This window comes from Polyodon spathula, chromosome 2, assembly GCF_017654505.1.
Source record: "Polyodon spathula isolate WHYD16114869_AA chromosome 2, ASM1765450v1, whole genome shotgun sequence".
Lineage (NCBI taxonomy): Eukaryota > Metazoa > Chordata > Actinopteri > Acipenseriformes > Polyodontidae > Polyodon > Polyodon spathula.
The window spans coordinates 57,412,293-57,431,239 of NC_054535.1; the positions used below are offsets into that span (position 1 = coordinate 57,412,293).

The 18,947-nt window shown below is 36.1% G+C and overlaps 1 protein-coding gene across 1 annotated transcript in view; it reads right to left on the reverse strand.

The window, feature by feature from the left end:
* Positions 1-4,664: 4,664 nt before the first annotated feature.
* The window catches only part of LOC121326798 (probetacellulin-like), a gene marked incomplete at its 5' end in the record, with an annotated part of 32,549 nt that continues 18,266 nt past the window's right edge, over positions 4,665-18,947 (reverse strand). Inside the window, 6 exons of the mRNA XM_041270311.1 lie at positions 4,665-4,757; positions 6,480-6,616; positions 9,169-9,228; positions 10,108-10,254; positions 10,475-10,592; positions 17,222-17,323. Coding sequence (XP_041126245.1) covers positions 6,484-6,616; positions 9,169-9,228; positions 10,108-10,254; positions 10,475-10,592; positions 17,222-17,323 — 560 coding nt within the window. The remainder of the gene's footprint in view (positions 4,758-6,479; positions 6,617-9,168; positions 9,229-10,107; positions 10,255-10,474; positions 10,593-17,221; positions 17,324-18,947) is intronic.

The following is an 18,947-nucleotide window of genomic DNA, read 5'->3' on the forward strand; positions in this document are numbered from 1 at the left end:
TATATACACACATACACACACATACACATACACACACACTGAGTGTACAAAACATTAGGAACACCTGCTCTTTCCATGAAATAGACTGACGAGGTGAATCCAGGTGAAAGCTATGATCCCTTATTGATGTAACCTGTTAAATCCACTTCAATCAGTGTAAATGAAGGGGAGACAGGTTAAAGAAGGATTTTTAAGCCTCAATACAATTGAAACATGGATTTCAATTGCAATGTTGCTGGGTTTTTCATGCTCAACAGTTTCCCGTGTGTATCAAGGAAAGTCCACCACCCAAAGGACATCCAGCCAACGGCCGGCTAGTGGTCAAAAACGGCTCATCAATGAAAGAGGCCAAAGGAGGCTGACATGAATTGTGCAGAGCAACAGACGGGCTACAGTTAGTCAACTGACAGTCCAGTACAACAATGGTGCCAAAAGACCCATAAAAGAATGCACAACTCATCGTACAGGAATGGGGTATGGCAGCCGACGACCTAACAGAGTTCCACTCCTTTCAGCAAAACACAAGAAACTGCGGTTGCAGTGGGCTAAGGAACGAAAACACTGGAGGATTGGAAAAACATTGCTGGTCTGATGAATCCCGGTTTCTGCTGTTTCACACTGATGGGAGGACTAGGGTATGGAGAAAATCCCGAGTACATGCATCCATCATGCCGCGTGTCAATATTGCAGGCTAGTGGTGGTGGTGAGATGGTCTGGGGTGTGTTTTCATGGCACACATTGATAAAAGTGGAGCAACGTTTGAATGCCACAGGATATTTGAACATCATTGCCAATCAAGTGCAACCCTTCATGGCAGCAGTGTATCCATCTGCTAATGGATTTTTTTTCAGCAGGATAATGCCCCATGTCACAAGGCTAGGATTGTCCAGGAATGGTTCCACGAACATGACAGTGAATTCTGCTACCTGCAGCGGCCCGCCCAGTCACCAGATCTCAACCCAATTGAGCATCTGTGGGATGAGATGGAACGAGCTATTCCGAGTAGAGATCCACTACCAGCCAACTTGACATAACTGTGGGAAGCACTGGAGTCAACATGGGCCAGCATCCCTGTGGAATGCTTTCGACAACTTGTAGAGTCCATTCCCCGACGAATTGAGGCTGTTCTGAGGGCAAAACGGGGTGCAATTCAATGTTAGGAAGGTGTTCCTAATGTTTTGTACACTCAGAGTGTGTGTGTGTGTGTGTGTGTGTGTGTGTGTGTGTGTGTGTGTGTATATACATACATACATACATACACATACATACACACACACACACAGCTCTGGAAAAAATTAAGAGACCACTGCAAAATTACTATTTATAGGTATGTGTTTGGGTAAAATGAACATTTTTGTTTTATTCTATAAACTACTGACAACATTTCTCCCAAATTCCAAATAAAAATATCGTCATTTAGAGCATTTATTTGCAGAAAATGACGACTGGTCAAAATAACAAAAAAGATGCAGTGTTGTCAGACCTCAAATAATGCAAAGAAAATAAGTTCATATTCATTTTTAAACAACACAATACTAATGTTTTAACTTAGGAAGAGTTCAGAAATCAATATTTGGTGGAATAACCCTGATTTTCAAGGACAGCTTTCATGCTTCTTGGCATGCTCTCCACCAGTCTTTCACATTGATGTTGGGCATCCTTGTACAGAAAACTTGCTTCCTTCTGCTCTGACAATGTTCCCCAACTCTGAGGATTGGTTTTTCCAGCAGGACAATGCTCCATGCCACACAGCCAGGTCAATCAAGGTGTGGATGGAGGACCACCAGATCAAGACCCTGTCATGGCCAGCCCAATCTCCAGACCTGAACCCCATTGAAAACCTTTGGAATGTGATCAAGAGGAAGATGGATGGTCACAAGCCATCAAACAAAGCCGAGCTGCTTGAATTTTTGCACCAGGAGTGGCATAAAGTCACCCAACATCAATGTGAAAGACTGGTGGAGAGCATGCCAAGACGCATGAAAGCTGTGCTTGAAAATCAGGGTTATTCCACCAAATATTGATTTCTGAACTCTTCCTAAGTTAAAACATTAGTATTGTGTTGTTTAAAAATGAATCTGAACTTATTTTCTTTGCATTATTCGAGGTCTGACAACACTACATCTTTTTTGTTATTTTGACCAGTTGTCATTTTCTGCAAATAAATGCTCTAAATGACAATATTTTTATTTGGAATTTGGGAGAAATGTTGTCAGTAGTTCAGAATGTCTCTAGAAATAATTGTGAATACATAGAATATGTTATTTATACAAAACATTGTAGTTTCCATTTAAAAAGAAATTGATATTCTAAATCTGGATAGAAAGATACAAGTAGCTTATGTAAAAAAATGTATATTTTCAGTACATCCTTTTTAGTTTACCCTTCTATAAAGAACTATAGCCATATAACTGGTACGTTTCACATTATGTGTGTGTAGATTTTGCACAAAAAATTCCAGCAACAAAAGTCAAAACATACACCATTTTTCGTGAAATGTGAAAATGTGGGGAGTTATTCTTCTGTACAAATTTCCTGTGTTGAATTTACCAAAAAAACAAAATACAATTTCCATGTGATGTGATAAAACATCCAGTGTTGAATCCCTTAGTGAAAATAATCTGCCAATGAATGGAAAAACCACCACCATTTTCATGCAGTGTTAAAACTTACATGTCAATGAGGAAGTGTACTGTTCTGTAATATTTCAGTGCTGAATGACTTGGTGCACATAACATATATGCATGCCATTTTATTTAAACATCTTCAGTTCTACTACTTAACGATGCCACAGCTCAGACAAAATGGGCCTGGAGCGTTCCATTCCAGGTTTTTGTCTTGTGTACATTTCTAATATATGGCTTTCTAGTGCACATACAAGGCAGTCTTCACAACAACTGCAAAAGACATATTTTGTAGCTATGTATGTACAACAGGCCATATCAAATACACATAAAATAATATATTACAATAAAACTTTTTTTACAGCCTCCGTTGGAACAAAAGCTTTTTTATAATGGCTCTGGAGGATGGATGGGATAGACCACCCCTGGGTTCAGTTGTACATGTAAGGTGCCATGACTACAGGATATATAGGTAGAATTTGGAAAAGTATGTTATAAATACTGGCATTTCTGGACTCTTGGACATATTATAGTTGAGGACTGGAAATCTTAATTTGCAATTGCAATTTAGAGAAAATAGTCCTGAATATTAGTCAGGCATCAAATTGTGATTAGTTAAATACATCCAGTGTTCTACAGACAAATATTAAAAGTTGATTAAGTATTACACTGGTAATTATTCTTGACTATTCGGAGTAGAAAAGAGAAACAACATGGTATTTCTGACCACATAACAAAATCGAATATAATTAGAAGAGTGGTCTGCATCACTGTACTAATATCATTAGCTTATTATGTCAACAGGCATATCAATTCAATCCAAATGAGTATCTGCATTCTGACGCCAGCCTATAACCTAGTGATATCTAAGGAGTAACAGGACATTGGACATCATACTGATGAAGACTGGTAAAGTATTTGCCCCGAACTTTACTTTCAACTCCAGCTGAACAAGCCTCTACCACATTAACAAGTAGGGTACTCATCTAATCATTAGACTATGCTGACTTAAAAATCTTTACCACGACAGTTTAATTTTCATTTAAGTGACAGCATTAAAAACATACTTGTAATTGTTTTTTTTTCGTTTTGTTGCATAACCCCCCCCAAAATGTTCACACAGATAAAACATGTGTTTACACCAGAGCATAGTTTCTAGCATTTTTGTAAAAGGAAAAAACTGCCAATATTGCATAATTAGTAATAAACAATTGAAGTGTACTGTATGTATTAATACTGGCTGTTTTAGTAACGAATTGGCCACCCTAGCAGTTTTAGCACAGCATAATAGCATTTATCTGTAATATAGTTTTTGTTATTTGTTACTTTAAACTCACTTAAAGTCTCAAAACTTCCAGTCCTTAAATAGTTTACAAACTATGCACCAGTGTAAATGCTTCAGGTAAATATTGACCTATATGTTTTAACTGAGAATAATGACATTAATTGCACAATGTCCTTAACTGCATTTAACCTCAGTGAAACAATCATTGCTATTTTTTCTTTTATTTGTAAATGTTAACTATTGTTGTATAAATCTTATATATATATATATATATATATATATATATATATTATATATATGTATATATATAATGTTTATAAAATGTACAGTGGCTTACAAACTACAAAGTGTTGTTTAGTTTAAGACGAAATTATAATACATGTCACACATAAAAAATTTTTACAAAAATGTTTTTTATCAATTATATTTTATACAACAAATTTAATTTTTTTTTTTTTGTAAGTCAAAAAAAAAAAAATTTAAAAACATGTAAGTCATTTTGCACCTGTCACGATCTAAAAGGTTTAACTTGAAATCATTAGCATTTTCTGATTCGATTTTTTTTTTTTTTCCCATTTTTTTCAGCGATCTAGATCGTAAGACTGTCCAAATCTGTGCGACGTACTGCTGCATGACATTGGTGAGCTGCATTAATTGGGTGGATATTACCATTTTTATAGGGGAGGTTATGGTATGCTTAGCAACGCCACTGCTAGGAATTCTCTAATAAAAGAAGGGTAAAAGCATATATTATACAGGAGGGTGAAGTAATAGCACAGCTAGCTGCATTGTCCTGTGTTGTTACATTCTGCAATAAGGACCCTGCCAGCAGGTGTCTTCAGATTGTCCTGGAAATAAAAAAAGAAAATAAAAATCATTAACTCTTTAGAAAGTGCTGGTCTCTGCAATGCTGGTTCCATGGGTCACTCTCTATTATGTGCCATGTGAGAAAAAAAATGAACAAAATTACAGTATAAAAAGCAACGTAGTGAAGACATTATTCAGTTGAATCTACAGAAGAGCCACATACAAGCTTTTCAGTTGGCACAGTTAAGGTGGTTCTATACTGGACGCGAACAATGCAAGCAAATTTTTACATCAATAAAATGAAAATATACTTGAAGTGTTAAGATGACTTCCTAAAAAGAACGTCATCAAGAGGGGAACAGTACACTTTAAAAGGCAGGGTCAGTTGCTTTCTCACAATAAACATAGCTGTAAAAACCCAGTCAAGATCCTGTTTAACTGGTAGAATCTCATGTTATTCCTCAGCAAAGTCGTACCAAACCACACACACACACACACACACAGAGACAAGAAAGAACGCAAAAGACGCTGCAAATGTAACTCTCTCATCTAGCCTATTATTAATGTTTGTATAAATGCATGTTGTTAAGCACAACTAACTGAACTTTTAGCCTCATATTGTTAGTAGTAGTCGTCATATTTTCTTTCTATAATTCTTTTAAGGTATCCCATGAACAATAGATCATCCACAGCACACAGGCTTTGGGAAGCCACATTCCAGTACAGTGCAGAAGGCACAAGCTAAAATAAAATAAACACAATTTTCATGGCATCTATGTGGTTGTAACACCTTATATGGTCTGGATGTTTCCAACTGCTTGTGCAATGATAGATGGGATAAAGCTGGCTCAAAATAATATTAAAAGATGGCAGTGAAACCAAGCAGAATTTCTATTAAAGTGACCAGATATCTACTTTGAGGTGGATTTATAAAACAATTAAAAACAGTCCCACTTCATGACCTGCCCATTTCCCTATTCAGTGGGCTGCTCAGTCAAACTAAGATATAGAGAACATATCCAGAATAAGACTTATCCCAAACTACAGCACTTTGTTTTAATATCTGATGGGTTGTTTACTGCTGATGTGATTTACGTGACTATATCCTGATCCTAATTGGAATTTTGCCAGTAAGATAAGTCAGGCAAAGTTTAATGTAGTTAATCATAACCCCATAGTAATGGGGGTTGGGGGTAAGGCCCAACATAATCTTGGTTGTCAGCAGTATTGAAAAAATGCGGGGAAAAAAAACCTTTAGCGGCATCAAATCAAACTTAATTTATTAGAGCATTTTGGGCATTATTTTGGGTTAAAATAAAATACCCTAACTAAACTTTATAATCTGGGTTCCCAGTTTTCCAAGAACACACCTTTCAAACAAAGCAAAACTCTCTATAGATTATTTATAAGTGGAAGGCAAGCCAAGGTGTCTTAAACATGAATTAAAATATATACCGGTAGCTACAGATTTTGTTTTATAACAAAATGTTTCAAAATGTAGTAAATAATCTTTCTTTCACAAGGTTTAAGTAGCATGCAAAATGGGAACCCAGTTTTGGATGTACAAATGCACACCAAAATACATTACAATTATTAAAATGGACATACATCACGGGCCACGAGAAAAATCAAGTAATAAAATGAAGTTATATAGTATTGCTGCAGAGTTTTGCAGTCCAGCACAAAGTTTAAAATCCCTGCCATATGCACCACAGCTGTAATGATGTGCATAGATATGTAAATATATATAAAAATAAGCTCACCATATTATACGGTGTTCATCTCTGAAGTTTCCAAATTGACAGCAATACTCTCTTTGTTATCGCTGGGAAATGTGTTCAGTTTTTCGATTTCTTCACTTTCTTCTTTTTTCCCTGGCTTATGGCACATCTTATGCCGACTAAAAAAACAAAACAAAAAATGTACATGTACAATGTACTGTACATTCATATACAGTTCTGATTTAACAAGTTACTGTAGAATGTACTGATAATTCTATATTTCAACCTTAATGTCAACCTATACCCGTCGAAAGTTAAGGTTATAATGACAATTTACTGTATTATTCAAGTAAACGATGTCATGCAAACTGTCAGAAAACTTTAGTCAATCCCTATAATAAAATGGGTATCCCATCAATTTGTCACACACTTTTCATCACCAACAATTCAACACCAGTGACAATTCATCATGCACAATAACCCACCAATTAAGGCCACAATATATCATAAAAGCTGTGCTAAAAACAGAGCTATAATATATCATAAATAACAGATACAGTATGTATTCACTTACAAATTACATAAATAAAACACATAATGTACAACTTTTACTAGTTCATGACCAACTAACAAACAAACAAGCAAAAAAACAACAAAAAAATAACAAGTTTGTTTTTCAAACCTTTATTTTAACACTAGAAGCGCCGACATTTTGAACTACCTACAAGCACCGCACTGGTCATTTTCACCTGTAGCGTTTTAAACAGCTGTGATATGATAATGTACCCTCCGTGATGAATTGTACTGGTGATGAATTGTTGGTGATAAATTGTCATAGACCCAATAAAATGGCCTAGACAAATCGATGGAAAAGGATTCCAGCCAATGCAAATGTTTTGGTGTAACTAAACTTGTCTATCTTTCGCTTCATCACATTAATTCAACATTTTAACTGAATATATACACAATCATAGGTCATTTTTATGCAGTCTGTTATCATTGTAAGGGAATATATATATATATATATTCTATATACATTTTATTTCTAGAGTGCATTACAAGATAAACAAAAAAAAAAACTAATAACGGCTAATATGCAAGTACTGTAATCTGGTTGCAGCAGTCTGCAATACCTGTATCTAATTCAGTGAATTACCTGTAAGGCCTTGGAGTAACAAAAGCATCAATGAGACAAAATAGGTTTCACCTGAGCTATAGGTTTCTTTGGTGTGAAAATAAAGTGCGCAGTTGGACATTAACCCTTCATCGGCGCCAAGGGTTGCGTTTAAAATTTTAATATCTCAAAATCTGTGAGGTCCTTGGGGGTCACTTTATATGTGATCAAACAGTAATTGATTACCTCTATTTTGTTGCCAAGCTTGTCTTGGTCTGGACAGGAACAAAGGAGAAATCCTTATGTAAAAAATATGTGGGATTTTCTGGGATTGGTTTACACTCCATTATGCTTTCAGGGTCACTAAGAAAATGCATCCTCCACACAATGTAATACATGAGAAACCAGCCCAGACTCTCTCTGGGTGGCAGTATGGATCACCTAGAGGTGTTTGGAGGGGTAGGGGATTTGGTAAGACAGCGTCTTTTCCATTTTTTAACAGTAACATTTTGTGAATGTAATGAGGCGTCTGTGAGTCTGCAGAGAGTGAGACAGAGCTACAAGGATATGAGAGAGACTGAAAGTGAGCACCCATTTGCACATGGTATCAAGAGTCTTTTTTATTTCTTTAAAAGGTGAGTGGGCTTTGATTAATGACTGTACCCAACAAAATAATCGAAAAGGACCAGCAAAGAACACTGTGGACCAAAAATGCAGAACGTTAGGCTCAAGGCATCACCATGAAAATAAAAATCCACAATGAAAAGCAGTGGGATCATGTATAAACTGAAATGCATGGGATCTAAAATTGAAGAAGTGGAACCCAGGGATACAAATGGTACTGTTAAGCAAAGTATGACCTTAACTATGCCAGGGTTGTATAAAATAGCAAACAAGTATAAACAATTTAAATTTGAAGGAGCAGGAACCAAGACATAGTGTAGCCTTTTTCTCATTATGTATTTAATGTACTATTTCATGTATTATGCACTTTCCACTGTATATAAAGTATTATGGATTTTCTTGTGTTTACTGCGTCTTGTAAAGCGCTTGTGATGGTGGTCCACTATGAAAAGGCACTATATAATAAAGATTGATTGATTAATTGATTGATTTTATTGGTCAGCCAATTAGGTGTTAGTACTGTGAGAAACTCAACATACAGTAGCCTAGATTATAATACCCTCAATAACTGCTGGAAATTTGCCAGACAGGTTCATTTTGGAAGCGGTACTGGAACTGAGCCACAGCAGCATTAACCTTTAGCCAAGAATTGGTTGTTAAAGATGGAAACTGGATGACTTATAAGGCGAAAGAGATTACTTTTTTTGGCAGGCGGGATAACAGCCGCCAACTTCAAATAGTTATCAATCCTGAAAGCAGCGTATTCTCTCGTCCAGTCCAAGTACTGACACAGAAGACTAGTTGATCAGATTGCAGGTTATAGTGCAACAAAACACTTGAAGATTTTTGAGCAATAACACACATCAAGCTGAATAGGTGTTTGAAGATACTTGTCTGCTCATCTACAGTCCCTTAAAATGTTTACAGATTGCACTTAAAGAATTTTACAGATATTTAAATTAATAACCTGTAGTGGACACTCACCCAAATTACCTTATGTCACTTATGTAACCTCTCCATCTCATGCAGTTACATTTTATTTTGACCTGGACTCTAAAAAAAAAAAAAAAAGTACGTCTCTAAACTCACCACATCTGTTTTAGTCCCTTTGTCTCTTATGTGTTAAATAAGCTTCACTCTTTCTATAATATCAGGAAAACTCTGCATCAATCCTGCAGTGTCTCAGAATGTGTATTTCTTTAAAAACATGGCAGATTTGCAAAGTCTATTCATAGATTTACAACACCCCCCCCCTTAATCTCTCTATATTTATCATTTGTATAACCCTGTGTGAGGTATTTTATTTGATCCAATACAACAGACAATAAAACGGTAGCTGATAAGTACAGATGGTGCAACAAGTGACTGTTTCACACAAAATACATGTTTGTATGCTTGCTTTGTTAGAGATTAATGGTCTTCTGCAATTTTCTGTAATTTATAGTTCCTGCTTTATAACATGTTGTATGTATGACTGGGAGTGAGTAAACCTATTTTTAGCGAAGGAATTTGACATTACCACAGCAAAAAGGTTCTCTCTCACAAATATACAGGCGCACTGTATAAAAAAGAAACTTGTGTGCATGTTCAACTGTACTCCAGTTTTGTAGGTAAAGTATTATCTCATTACACCCACTGAGTTAGATTTTCATTTGGAGTGCAAAGATTGTTTTTCTGAAAGTATTCAAAAACTATGAAGCTAGCAAGAAAGAAATAAAACATCAATCTCTCTCAACCTCAGTTTTATAATACATGTTTATACTTCACCCGTGTTGTAGGAGGTGGTGTGTGGAAGCTGTTTCATGGGGTTAGAGGTTATCCATTTCCCACACAGGAGTAGGATGGTGCCTTATGGACCAGGCTACTGCTGAAGATTATTTACAATCTGTATTTTCATTAAAACAGTATCAAACACTGTAAAATTATACTTACTGTGCACAAATGCAAATGAATATTATTAGAATTATCAAGAGCACCATTGCTGCAATCAGGCTGGCAATAATAATCTGCTTTTGTTCTCCCCGTTGGTAGAAATAATCCAGTAATTCACATCTGGATCCAATATAACCTTTTTCACATCTGCAAAGGGTATAAACAAACAATAAGAGATTGCACTACTCATATTACATGAAAAGGGCTAATTGATTACTGAGCGTTAAACAGGCTTTCAAGTAGAGGGATGTTCAAACCAGTTTGTTATGCTATACAGGCATAAACTAGCATTAGATGTCTACAGTATATGGGCTACATTCTCAAAGCTATTTACTCATCATTAGGTTAGAAGTAAATAAAAACTTACACGCATGCTGGCTGTTGCTCATCCACAACATACCGGCACTTCCCTTTGATGCAGTAATGTTGGTACTCTTTAGGACACTTGGAGAAGTGCCCTCTTCTTTTTGCATGTTCAATGACTTCTAGAATGAAATGAAATGGGATTCAAACACTATAGTACAAGATGCAGAATTAAATTACATGAGATAAATAGCTCAGACATAAAGTCTATTACATATAAAGAGGAGATCAATCAGTGCATTTACATAAGCATAAGAATTTCAATATTTTTTGGTATATATAGTTTTCCAAAAAGTAGTTCCGAGCTTTTGGAGCAGCAAATTCTAGCTAAAAATATCTGATAATTCATGCCTCAGTTTTACTGCAGACCGAGTCGAGCCCTGTCTGTTCACATCCTACTCGGCTTCGCCTTGTGACTTAACGCACCCGGGGCGTGTGGATATTAGAGTATATCCCACACCCTGTCTTGCCTTATTGCTTACATGTCACAACTGTTTGGGACTGACCAACTGCTCGGTTAGGCCAGAATACCACACAGTATTTAGTATAGTATAAGTCTGTGGATGCACAGAATCAAGAGACACTATTTTGGGGATCTCTTGGGAAACACATATTTACTTTCTATTTGGCAAAGTTATTATAAATAATCCAGTCCAGTCTGCACTAAATGTTTATCATGTTAACATTTACTTCCCATCTCAGCATAATTGTGTGCCACTTTTTTTACAACATCAAAAACATTAACCTCATGATAAAACTTTAATAAATAACAATAAGTTTTTTATTAAAACATAAAAATGATGCAAAAGGATTCAGTATAACTTGCTATCGATTTGCAATTTCTCTAGACTCGTTTGTGTTTTCTTCATTTGTTTTTGTTTTGCAAGCAAGACATTTTTTGACTTGAGAAACAATATGATACACAGGATAGCCTGGATTTACTCTATCAAACACCGAAAACAATTCAACCAGCCACTATTGCTGTCAGTAAAATGCAGCTACAGCTGAGTGGAAACCCGCTCAATCAAAACCATGCATGCGTTCAGGTGGATGATAATTTTGAAACTATAGTCAGACTGTAAACTATGAGCTGCTATTCAAAAGTACCCCGCTTTAGGAATATGCACCATGTGAACCCCCAGGTCTACAAAGCATACTGTAATTACAGTATGGGAATCTGTTAGTTTTCATCAGAATACTGTACATGTAGGTATGCCTCCAGATATACAGTAGCTCTTACTTTCTAGTCTTTCTCTTTTTGGAGGGTGAACCAGAAGTGTCTGTCTGGGTTTAACATAACATGATATTAAACACCTAGGAAGAAAGTCACATCTTACTCATATCTTTCATTATTGACTGTGAACCATTAAACGGAGATGTGTGATCTTCCAAAAAAACACCTTTATTTGGGGGTGGGTCAGTAAAACAAATTTAAAATGCCCCAACAGAGGAACTAACATAGTTAAGCAATAGGCCTACTCCTAGACATTAGATAAAAACTCACAACGATTTTTCCAGACACTCATATAAAAGGTTAGTCACTGCTTACCAAATGTTTAATGGCTGTGGTGGTTTTGACATAATAAATGGCACTAGTAGTCTAGACTAGAGATGGTTCTGTAAATACCATTTAACAAGAGTCTCCTTAAAAAATAAATAAATAAAATAATTATCATACAACACTGTTGTCACATTTCCTTATGACAAACTAATATTACTCATCTTATCAATTTGTATTTTACCATGAACAGTATTCTTTTTTAAATAACATAATGGACATACTGTAATTTTTCAAATACTGCCTGTTTTGCCCCATTTTACATACATGTTACTAAAATAAGCAGGTGCAGGTGGTATCAGTTAATACTTATTACCATAGTTTTTAACCCTTCATTCTGACCAACACTGATACACACAACTAAGCTCTTCTTACTAAGAAACACAAATAGACTGTGATAAGTGAACTAAATGATAGGATTTTAAAAGACTACCATGAATGCCTTTAAATTTGTATGAAAATGTGTAATTGAGGTCATAAGATGCAGCTCAACCCCAGTGTCACTTCAGTGGGGCCAGTGTGAGGTCATGCACATAACTGTACCAAGGGAGTACAATGGGATACAATGACAATAGGTCTATATGTACATGTGCATGTATATATGACTTGTTTTGATCATGCATAACTTTATTTTTCCCTTATATAAGTAAATTAAAATACTGATCAAGTTCAGAAAAATAAACCAACTTGAAATACATTATACACTCAATGCAAACAACACTATTCTCTGGCAGTGCATAATATGAAATGTTATTGTAAGTTACCTTTATATATTTTATTACAAGTAACTTACAAATACACCTGTAAACTGTAAACAATCCCACTGTAAAGCTCTCTCTCTTTCTCTTTCTCTTTCTCTCTGTGGAGCTGAAGCAGAGACGTACATAGCAACATAACATTAACAAGACACACTTAGCAACAGACTGTTGACAGCACACGTGACATGGGCATGTAATTGGCTCCACCACTGAGCATCTACAATGACACTCGACTGTATCATCCTGAATGAGTCCTCCGGTCGAGTACAACCTGCTGCATTATGCAATAATCCAAATTAAGATGCAATTATCCAAATAAGTGGAGTTGACTCTGTGTGTGTGTATCTATATAATAGATATACACACAGTCAAACCTGTATTAACAGACCACTCAAGGGACAGTGTAATAGTGGCCTCTTAAAAGATTAAAATATTGAATTGGCTCAAAACAGGGTCACGTGAACAAAAATAAAAACCCTAAAACTTCAAGTCCTAGTTCTTTCCGTTTCAAAATGCTGTATCTGTGTCTTTCTAGTGCCGAATTATTCAGCAAGTTTTCTGGCACTTGCTGTCTTTACAAGTTTAATAACTTTAATTATGTTATCTAGGGAGGACCTTTTGTTTCTCCACATTTCCTTTACAAGAGAGTGCTGTTGTTTTATTGATTACGGATAAAATACTGCGAAAATGGTTACAGTATTCCTTTAAATTTAGGACGTACCATTTAAAACCATATTTTTCTTATAACAATAGCCCTGTGTAAAGGTGCTTAATACAGGTTCAAGTCTTTGCTGGGTAAGAGAATTGTGGTCGCTGGTAGGGTTATACAGGTGGTCGCTTAATACAGTTAAATAAAAGCACAAATATCATTGGGAGGAATTTAAAGTGGTCACTTAGACCAGGTGGTCGCAATAGCAGGTTTGACTGTGTGTGTGTGTGTGTGTGTTTATTTATTTATATATATATATATATATATATATATATATATATATATATATATATATATATATATATATATATACACACACACACACACACACACACACAAGTAGATCATGACAAACCATCCTCTTGCCTGATGATTTGTCACTCCTTTCGTGATCTTTTTCACTGTTTTCTTGTGTAAAATGATGAACAGCACTCAAATAGGCAGATGGGTAGGTCCATATTCCAGCACCTTCACCAAGGGACTGAGAACTGGAGACGGGGGACCCAAACGGGGTGGCAGGAATGCAGGCCGGTGACCTGGTGGCTGTAGCTGCAGGCAGCGGTGTGACTCTTCACCTCCCCCTTCTCTGTTGCCAGCGGCTCCTTTTTGTTAGGTTCTGGTGACAGACGGCGCTTCTCTTCCAGGTTCTGAAGACAGCAAGGCTTCTCCCTCAGTCTCTGAAGACGGCAATGGTTCCGCCCCTGGTTCTGGAAACAGCGGTGCTTCTCCTTCTAGTTCTAGAGATAGCCGGGCGTCTCCCTCCGACTGGTTCTGGAGACAGCAGGGATTCTCCGATTCCACTCTTTACATAAAATCAACTGACATTTTGTACACCATCTCCCACACAGCCAGCTGTCTCTTGCTTGGGAGCTCCTGTTCCTGTATTACATATATTTACATTAAAGGAGAAAAGATGTTCTAACTTGACTGTTTTGGTATATGTGAAATGTTTTGGTCAGATATCACTACTATTGTTGTTTTCCTTTTGCATGTTTTTAAATGTTTTATCAAAAAAGCAATTCTAATCATAACATTTACAACTGCTCCACTGACTCCACACTGTATCTGGATCAATTACATATGTAAGACAATCACATTTTCAATACAATGCATATTTAGGGATGCAATACTCAATTGCTGGTCCAAGGGCCAAATGTTGCCACAGACCACTGTTCACACCGAACGCGGCAGGGGAAAGTCATTGGGCGGTCTGTTGTTACATCACGGCTGCATGTATAAGCAACAAACAGTAAATGCCAGCGGGAAGGGAAAACTGTTTTTATACAGAAGACACAAAGCTTAGTAAAAATAATATATTTCAAGTAATGAGGCGCGAAACATTATGGCATCATTATTCATTGATATTATTGAGTATTTTCGCATGATTGAAAAATGCAACTACTGCCATCCATTCAGATCAAACTGTATTTTTTTTTTGGGGGGGGGGGGGGGGGCTGTAAAAGCAACAGCACAATACCTGGAACAATGAACAGCAAACAAAAAAGGATAATTGTGATCGCACTGCTCTACCGGAGAAAGAAAAAAACAATAAGATCGCCATAGGTCCATGACATCATCAAGAAAAGAAAAATGTACAGTCAATATCATCGGCTGATACAGGAGTTCGGCTTTGATGAAGGCAGATTTCAAACCTACTTAATGTTGTATTATACAACTCTGGAAAATCTGAAATAAGAACCACAAGCTTTTCCTCTGTTTTATTTATTTAATTTATTTATTTCTTCCTCCCCAAGGAGCCTTCTACTTTCCACTGATTGGCTGCTGATAATTTACGTCACGGAGCAGCGTGGCGAAAGCTGAAAATATTTTATCTCCTGCGCATCGCTTAGCGGTGCTGCTTGACTGCCACTTCCCTCTGCCGCTGCGCGTGACCGCTTTCATTGAAAACAACTGCTTTTGCCGGGCAGCAGTGCCGTGCCGTGCCGTGTCTGGTGTGAACGCCCCTTTAAAGTGCAAAAAATAAATAAATAAATAAACAAACAAATCGCACTATCACACATCGCCTATCTTGATTTTAGTGGAAGTCTACGGTGTGAATCCTCTTGGATGTTACACTTGCTCTGTTCAGCTATGGCTATATTGCAAAGTTCAAGTTAAAACACAGCCCATGTTTTCTACATTTGGATGAGGAAAATGGCTGCAAGTAGGAGTAGCCACCATAAAGTGGACAGCGAAAACCATTTGTTTAATCCAAACTGGATGGCCGAGTTGCTTTTTTATGCCATAGCGTCACTTTGAAACCAAGCACAGTAATTTCAACACGACCAGTCCTCCTAGTAGTGTTGCAAGGCATGACAAAATGAACAGTCTGAAAAAATGATTTATTAATAATAATTATATTTATATATAAAAACATTATAAAAATAATTACAGAGTTATTGGAAATATATGATATTGTATTCATTATGACGATTTTTAATGACAGCTGAATTTTTACGCTATCTATTGTTTAATTATTCCACAGGTAATTTCAAGTATTCCTTCTGTTGTAGTAATATTGAGTTAGTACGTCTTGCAGTGTATTAGAGCAGCCGCCACTTCCACCTAACAACTGAAGTGGTTGGGAGGTTTTGCGAGATTTCGTTGAGAAAGGCAGAGAGTGAAAGCAGCAGTGCACACTCTTTCAAAACAGATCAACAAAAAATAAATGCTACAAGTTCAGCATCTATTTCGGTATTCTTGGAGAAAATGGAGGTACCCAATGTACAAAACTTGCTGCAGCCGATCACCGAGGTGAAAGGTAGAAGAGTGATAAGGGCAGCACCTATCAGTGATTAAAGACTGGTTTCCAAATAAACTAATTAATTATCGCTCACTTTAAGGTGTACTACGATTATTGGCCTTTGGTAAATATGGTGTGAATAAAGCTCATCTCATTATTCAGAGCGGGGTGCCTCATTTAAAAACATCATACATTACTATACAAATCACATATTCATAAGGATTACCATAGTATGGTGCAATAAAATTATTGTGCATTTTAATATGCCCACTATTTCATGTGATAATTAATAAAATTGCAATTATATATAGAAATCATGACCGTACATACTAATTGCAATTAAGGTGCACCATAATGTTCAGTGCCCTTTCGTAAATGAGGCCCACAGTGTTAAAATGCATACAATAGCAACAGGAGTGATGTAATGCCTAAAGGAATGCCACAGAGCTGTATTGCTGTGTACCACATAAGGCATAAAACCTGCTTGCTGAGATATATATAAACAAGAGTTTGGAGAAGACATTGTAGTTCCTCAGATCACTGACATCTGCAGGTCTTGCCTGGTTCTCCCAGTTCAGGTAATACTGATCAATTATTTTGGAACTTTTAAAGCTAGCTGACTAATATTTTGTGACTAATATGTTGCAATGAATGTGCTGTTTTTCTACTATCAGTAACCATGGATAATAAAATGTAATTTGATTATTAACACTAACCATTGTTCAAGAGTTGTCATTGATATTTAATCATTCATTTTAAATAACTATTAATTAACAATACAAGACTTAGGATAACTATAAATAAATAATACTACATTACCCTACAATAATACAAAAAACTGAACATGCACAAACATCTTTCAGCACCAAACATTTAATTCTTTAAGGTGGTCATCACCATAACACACTATTCCAGTACAAGAAAGAAATGACTTCTTATTTGATGAACAGTGAATATTTTCTTGATGAATACAACATATTTACCTGTGCAGTTGTCATCTCCCAGGTTTTTGCAGACCACAGTGCCAGTTTCTGATTCCCTGGTCGCATTCCAGTCAGCATGCGCATATTTGCACAAGGTTAAACCTTAACACAAACAAAGCACAGTTACATAAAACAAAAAAGGCAACATCAAATGTATGTCCAACAAAAAAAAGTCCATTAAACATTAAAAGGAAATAATACAACTAGAGAGTCACAGTGTCTACCATGACTTTTTATTTAGACATGAACTGGAATAAAAGCTAATATTTACTACTATTGTATTCATCTAATAAATTTCCTATATGCAGAAGTGTACAAGCAAATTGGTCTTGCACTGCCTTTTAAAATTGTTCAATAAGATATGCCCTACCGTTGAAACAAGAGCAATTTCCAGTGTCACCAAATCACAATATTACAGCAGTTTATCACACTACAACCTTCAAAATTGCAGTGTCTTGGCTGTTTTATTTTCAAATGTACACATCTACTGAACCCATGAAAGTGCAAATAATGTATGCTGAAAAATGTAGCCTTATATGGCTGGCTACGGACAACACAACTAGCAGCGGAAAACTCACTTTGTCATCAAAGCAGCACGTGTTTAAAAGCAGACAGAAGTCCAAGAATACAAACTGTTATATGTATACTACAAAGCAGTATGTAATTCAATATGTTAATGGAACATTATTCAGCAGGTTTCAGTTTGGCCATAGCTGTAATGTGAGAATACCATTTTTTTTTTCTTGTTTGTAGTAACACTGTCCTGTTGATCCATGACTTAAAAAATAAATAAATAAATAAAACAATGGTATCAGTTAATGCGCAGCCAGAAATACAGCAAAAAAAGTGTAATTGTTTCTTTATAGTGAGTGCTGAGGTTTTAAAATATTGTTAAAACCAGTGTTAATGAACTTTTGTAATAGTTTGGTCAAAGTTTTAGTTTGGGTCAACAGTGCGGTAACTGGAAACTTTCTTCTGAATCACAGATTAAAGTCCGGAGCCTTATATAGTGTCTCAGAGGGACACCTGACTCGATCAATATAGTGTCACAAATACTCCCTGCATACAGTACACATGCTGTTCACAGGTTTTATTAGATTTCAGCATCTAAAACAAGTATTTTAGTGGTATAGCCTACACACTCCACCAGGGCTGTATATTTAAAATCAACCCACATCCTCTGTAATTTGTGTTAAAAAGAAGCACAGACTTCCAGAATCTGACAAAGCATGTCTTTATCACAAAGACAGATTTCTGCACTATATCCCTGTTTCTGGGGATATGCATCACCAGTAGGTGATAATTGCCACTTTTAAGAGCATACCACCGCTTTTACATTTTACATAATTTGTTTACTTTGAATTTCGACCTTTGTTGAACAAATTTCACGGACTTGCCCCCAAACACCTCACTTACATATTTATGAAGATGATTATACTTGTTATACAAAGATATTTGTAATCAAGAGATCTGTTATACAAAGATATTTTGCAAGCAGTAGATCTGAAACAGCCCACTCCAGTAGTTGTGACGCTGTTGAAAATATAGTAATACTTGTTATATAACTGCATATTAACTAAAACACGTGAAACAATTACAATGTTTAATTTAAAATATAGATGTTTAAAAAAAACATATTTGTGTTTGTGGTGATATATCTCAGAAAGAAAACAGGTAGAATAATGACATTGGCTAATGGTGTACCATGTCATAGCATTTTCTCTAC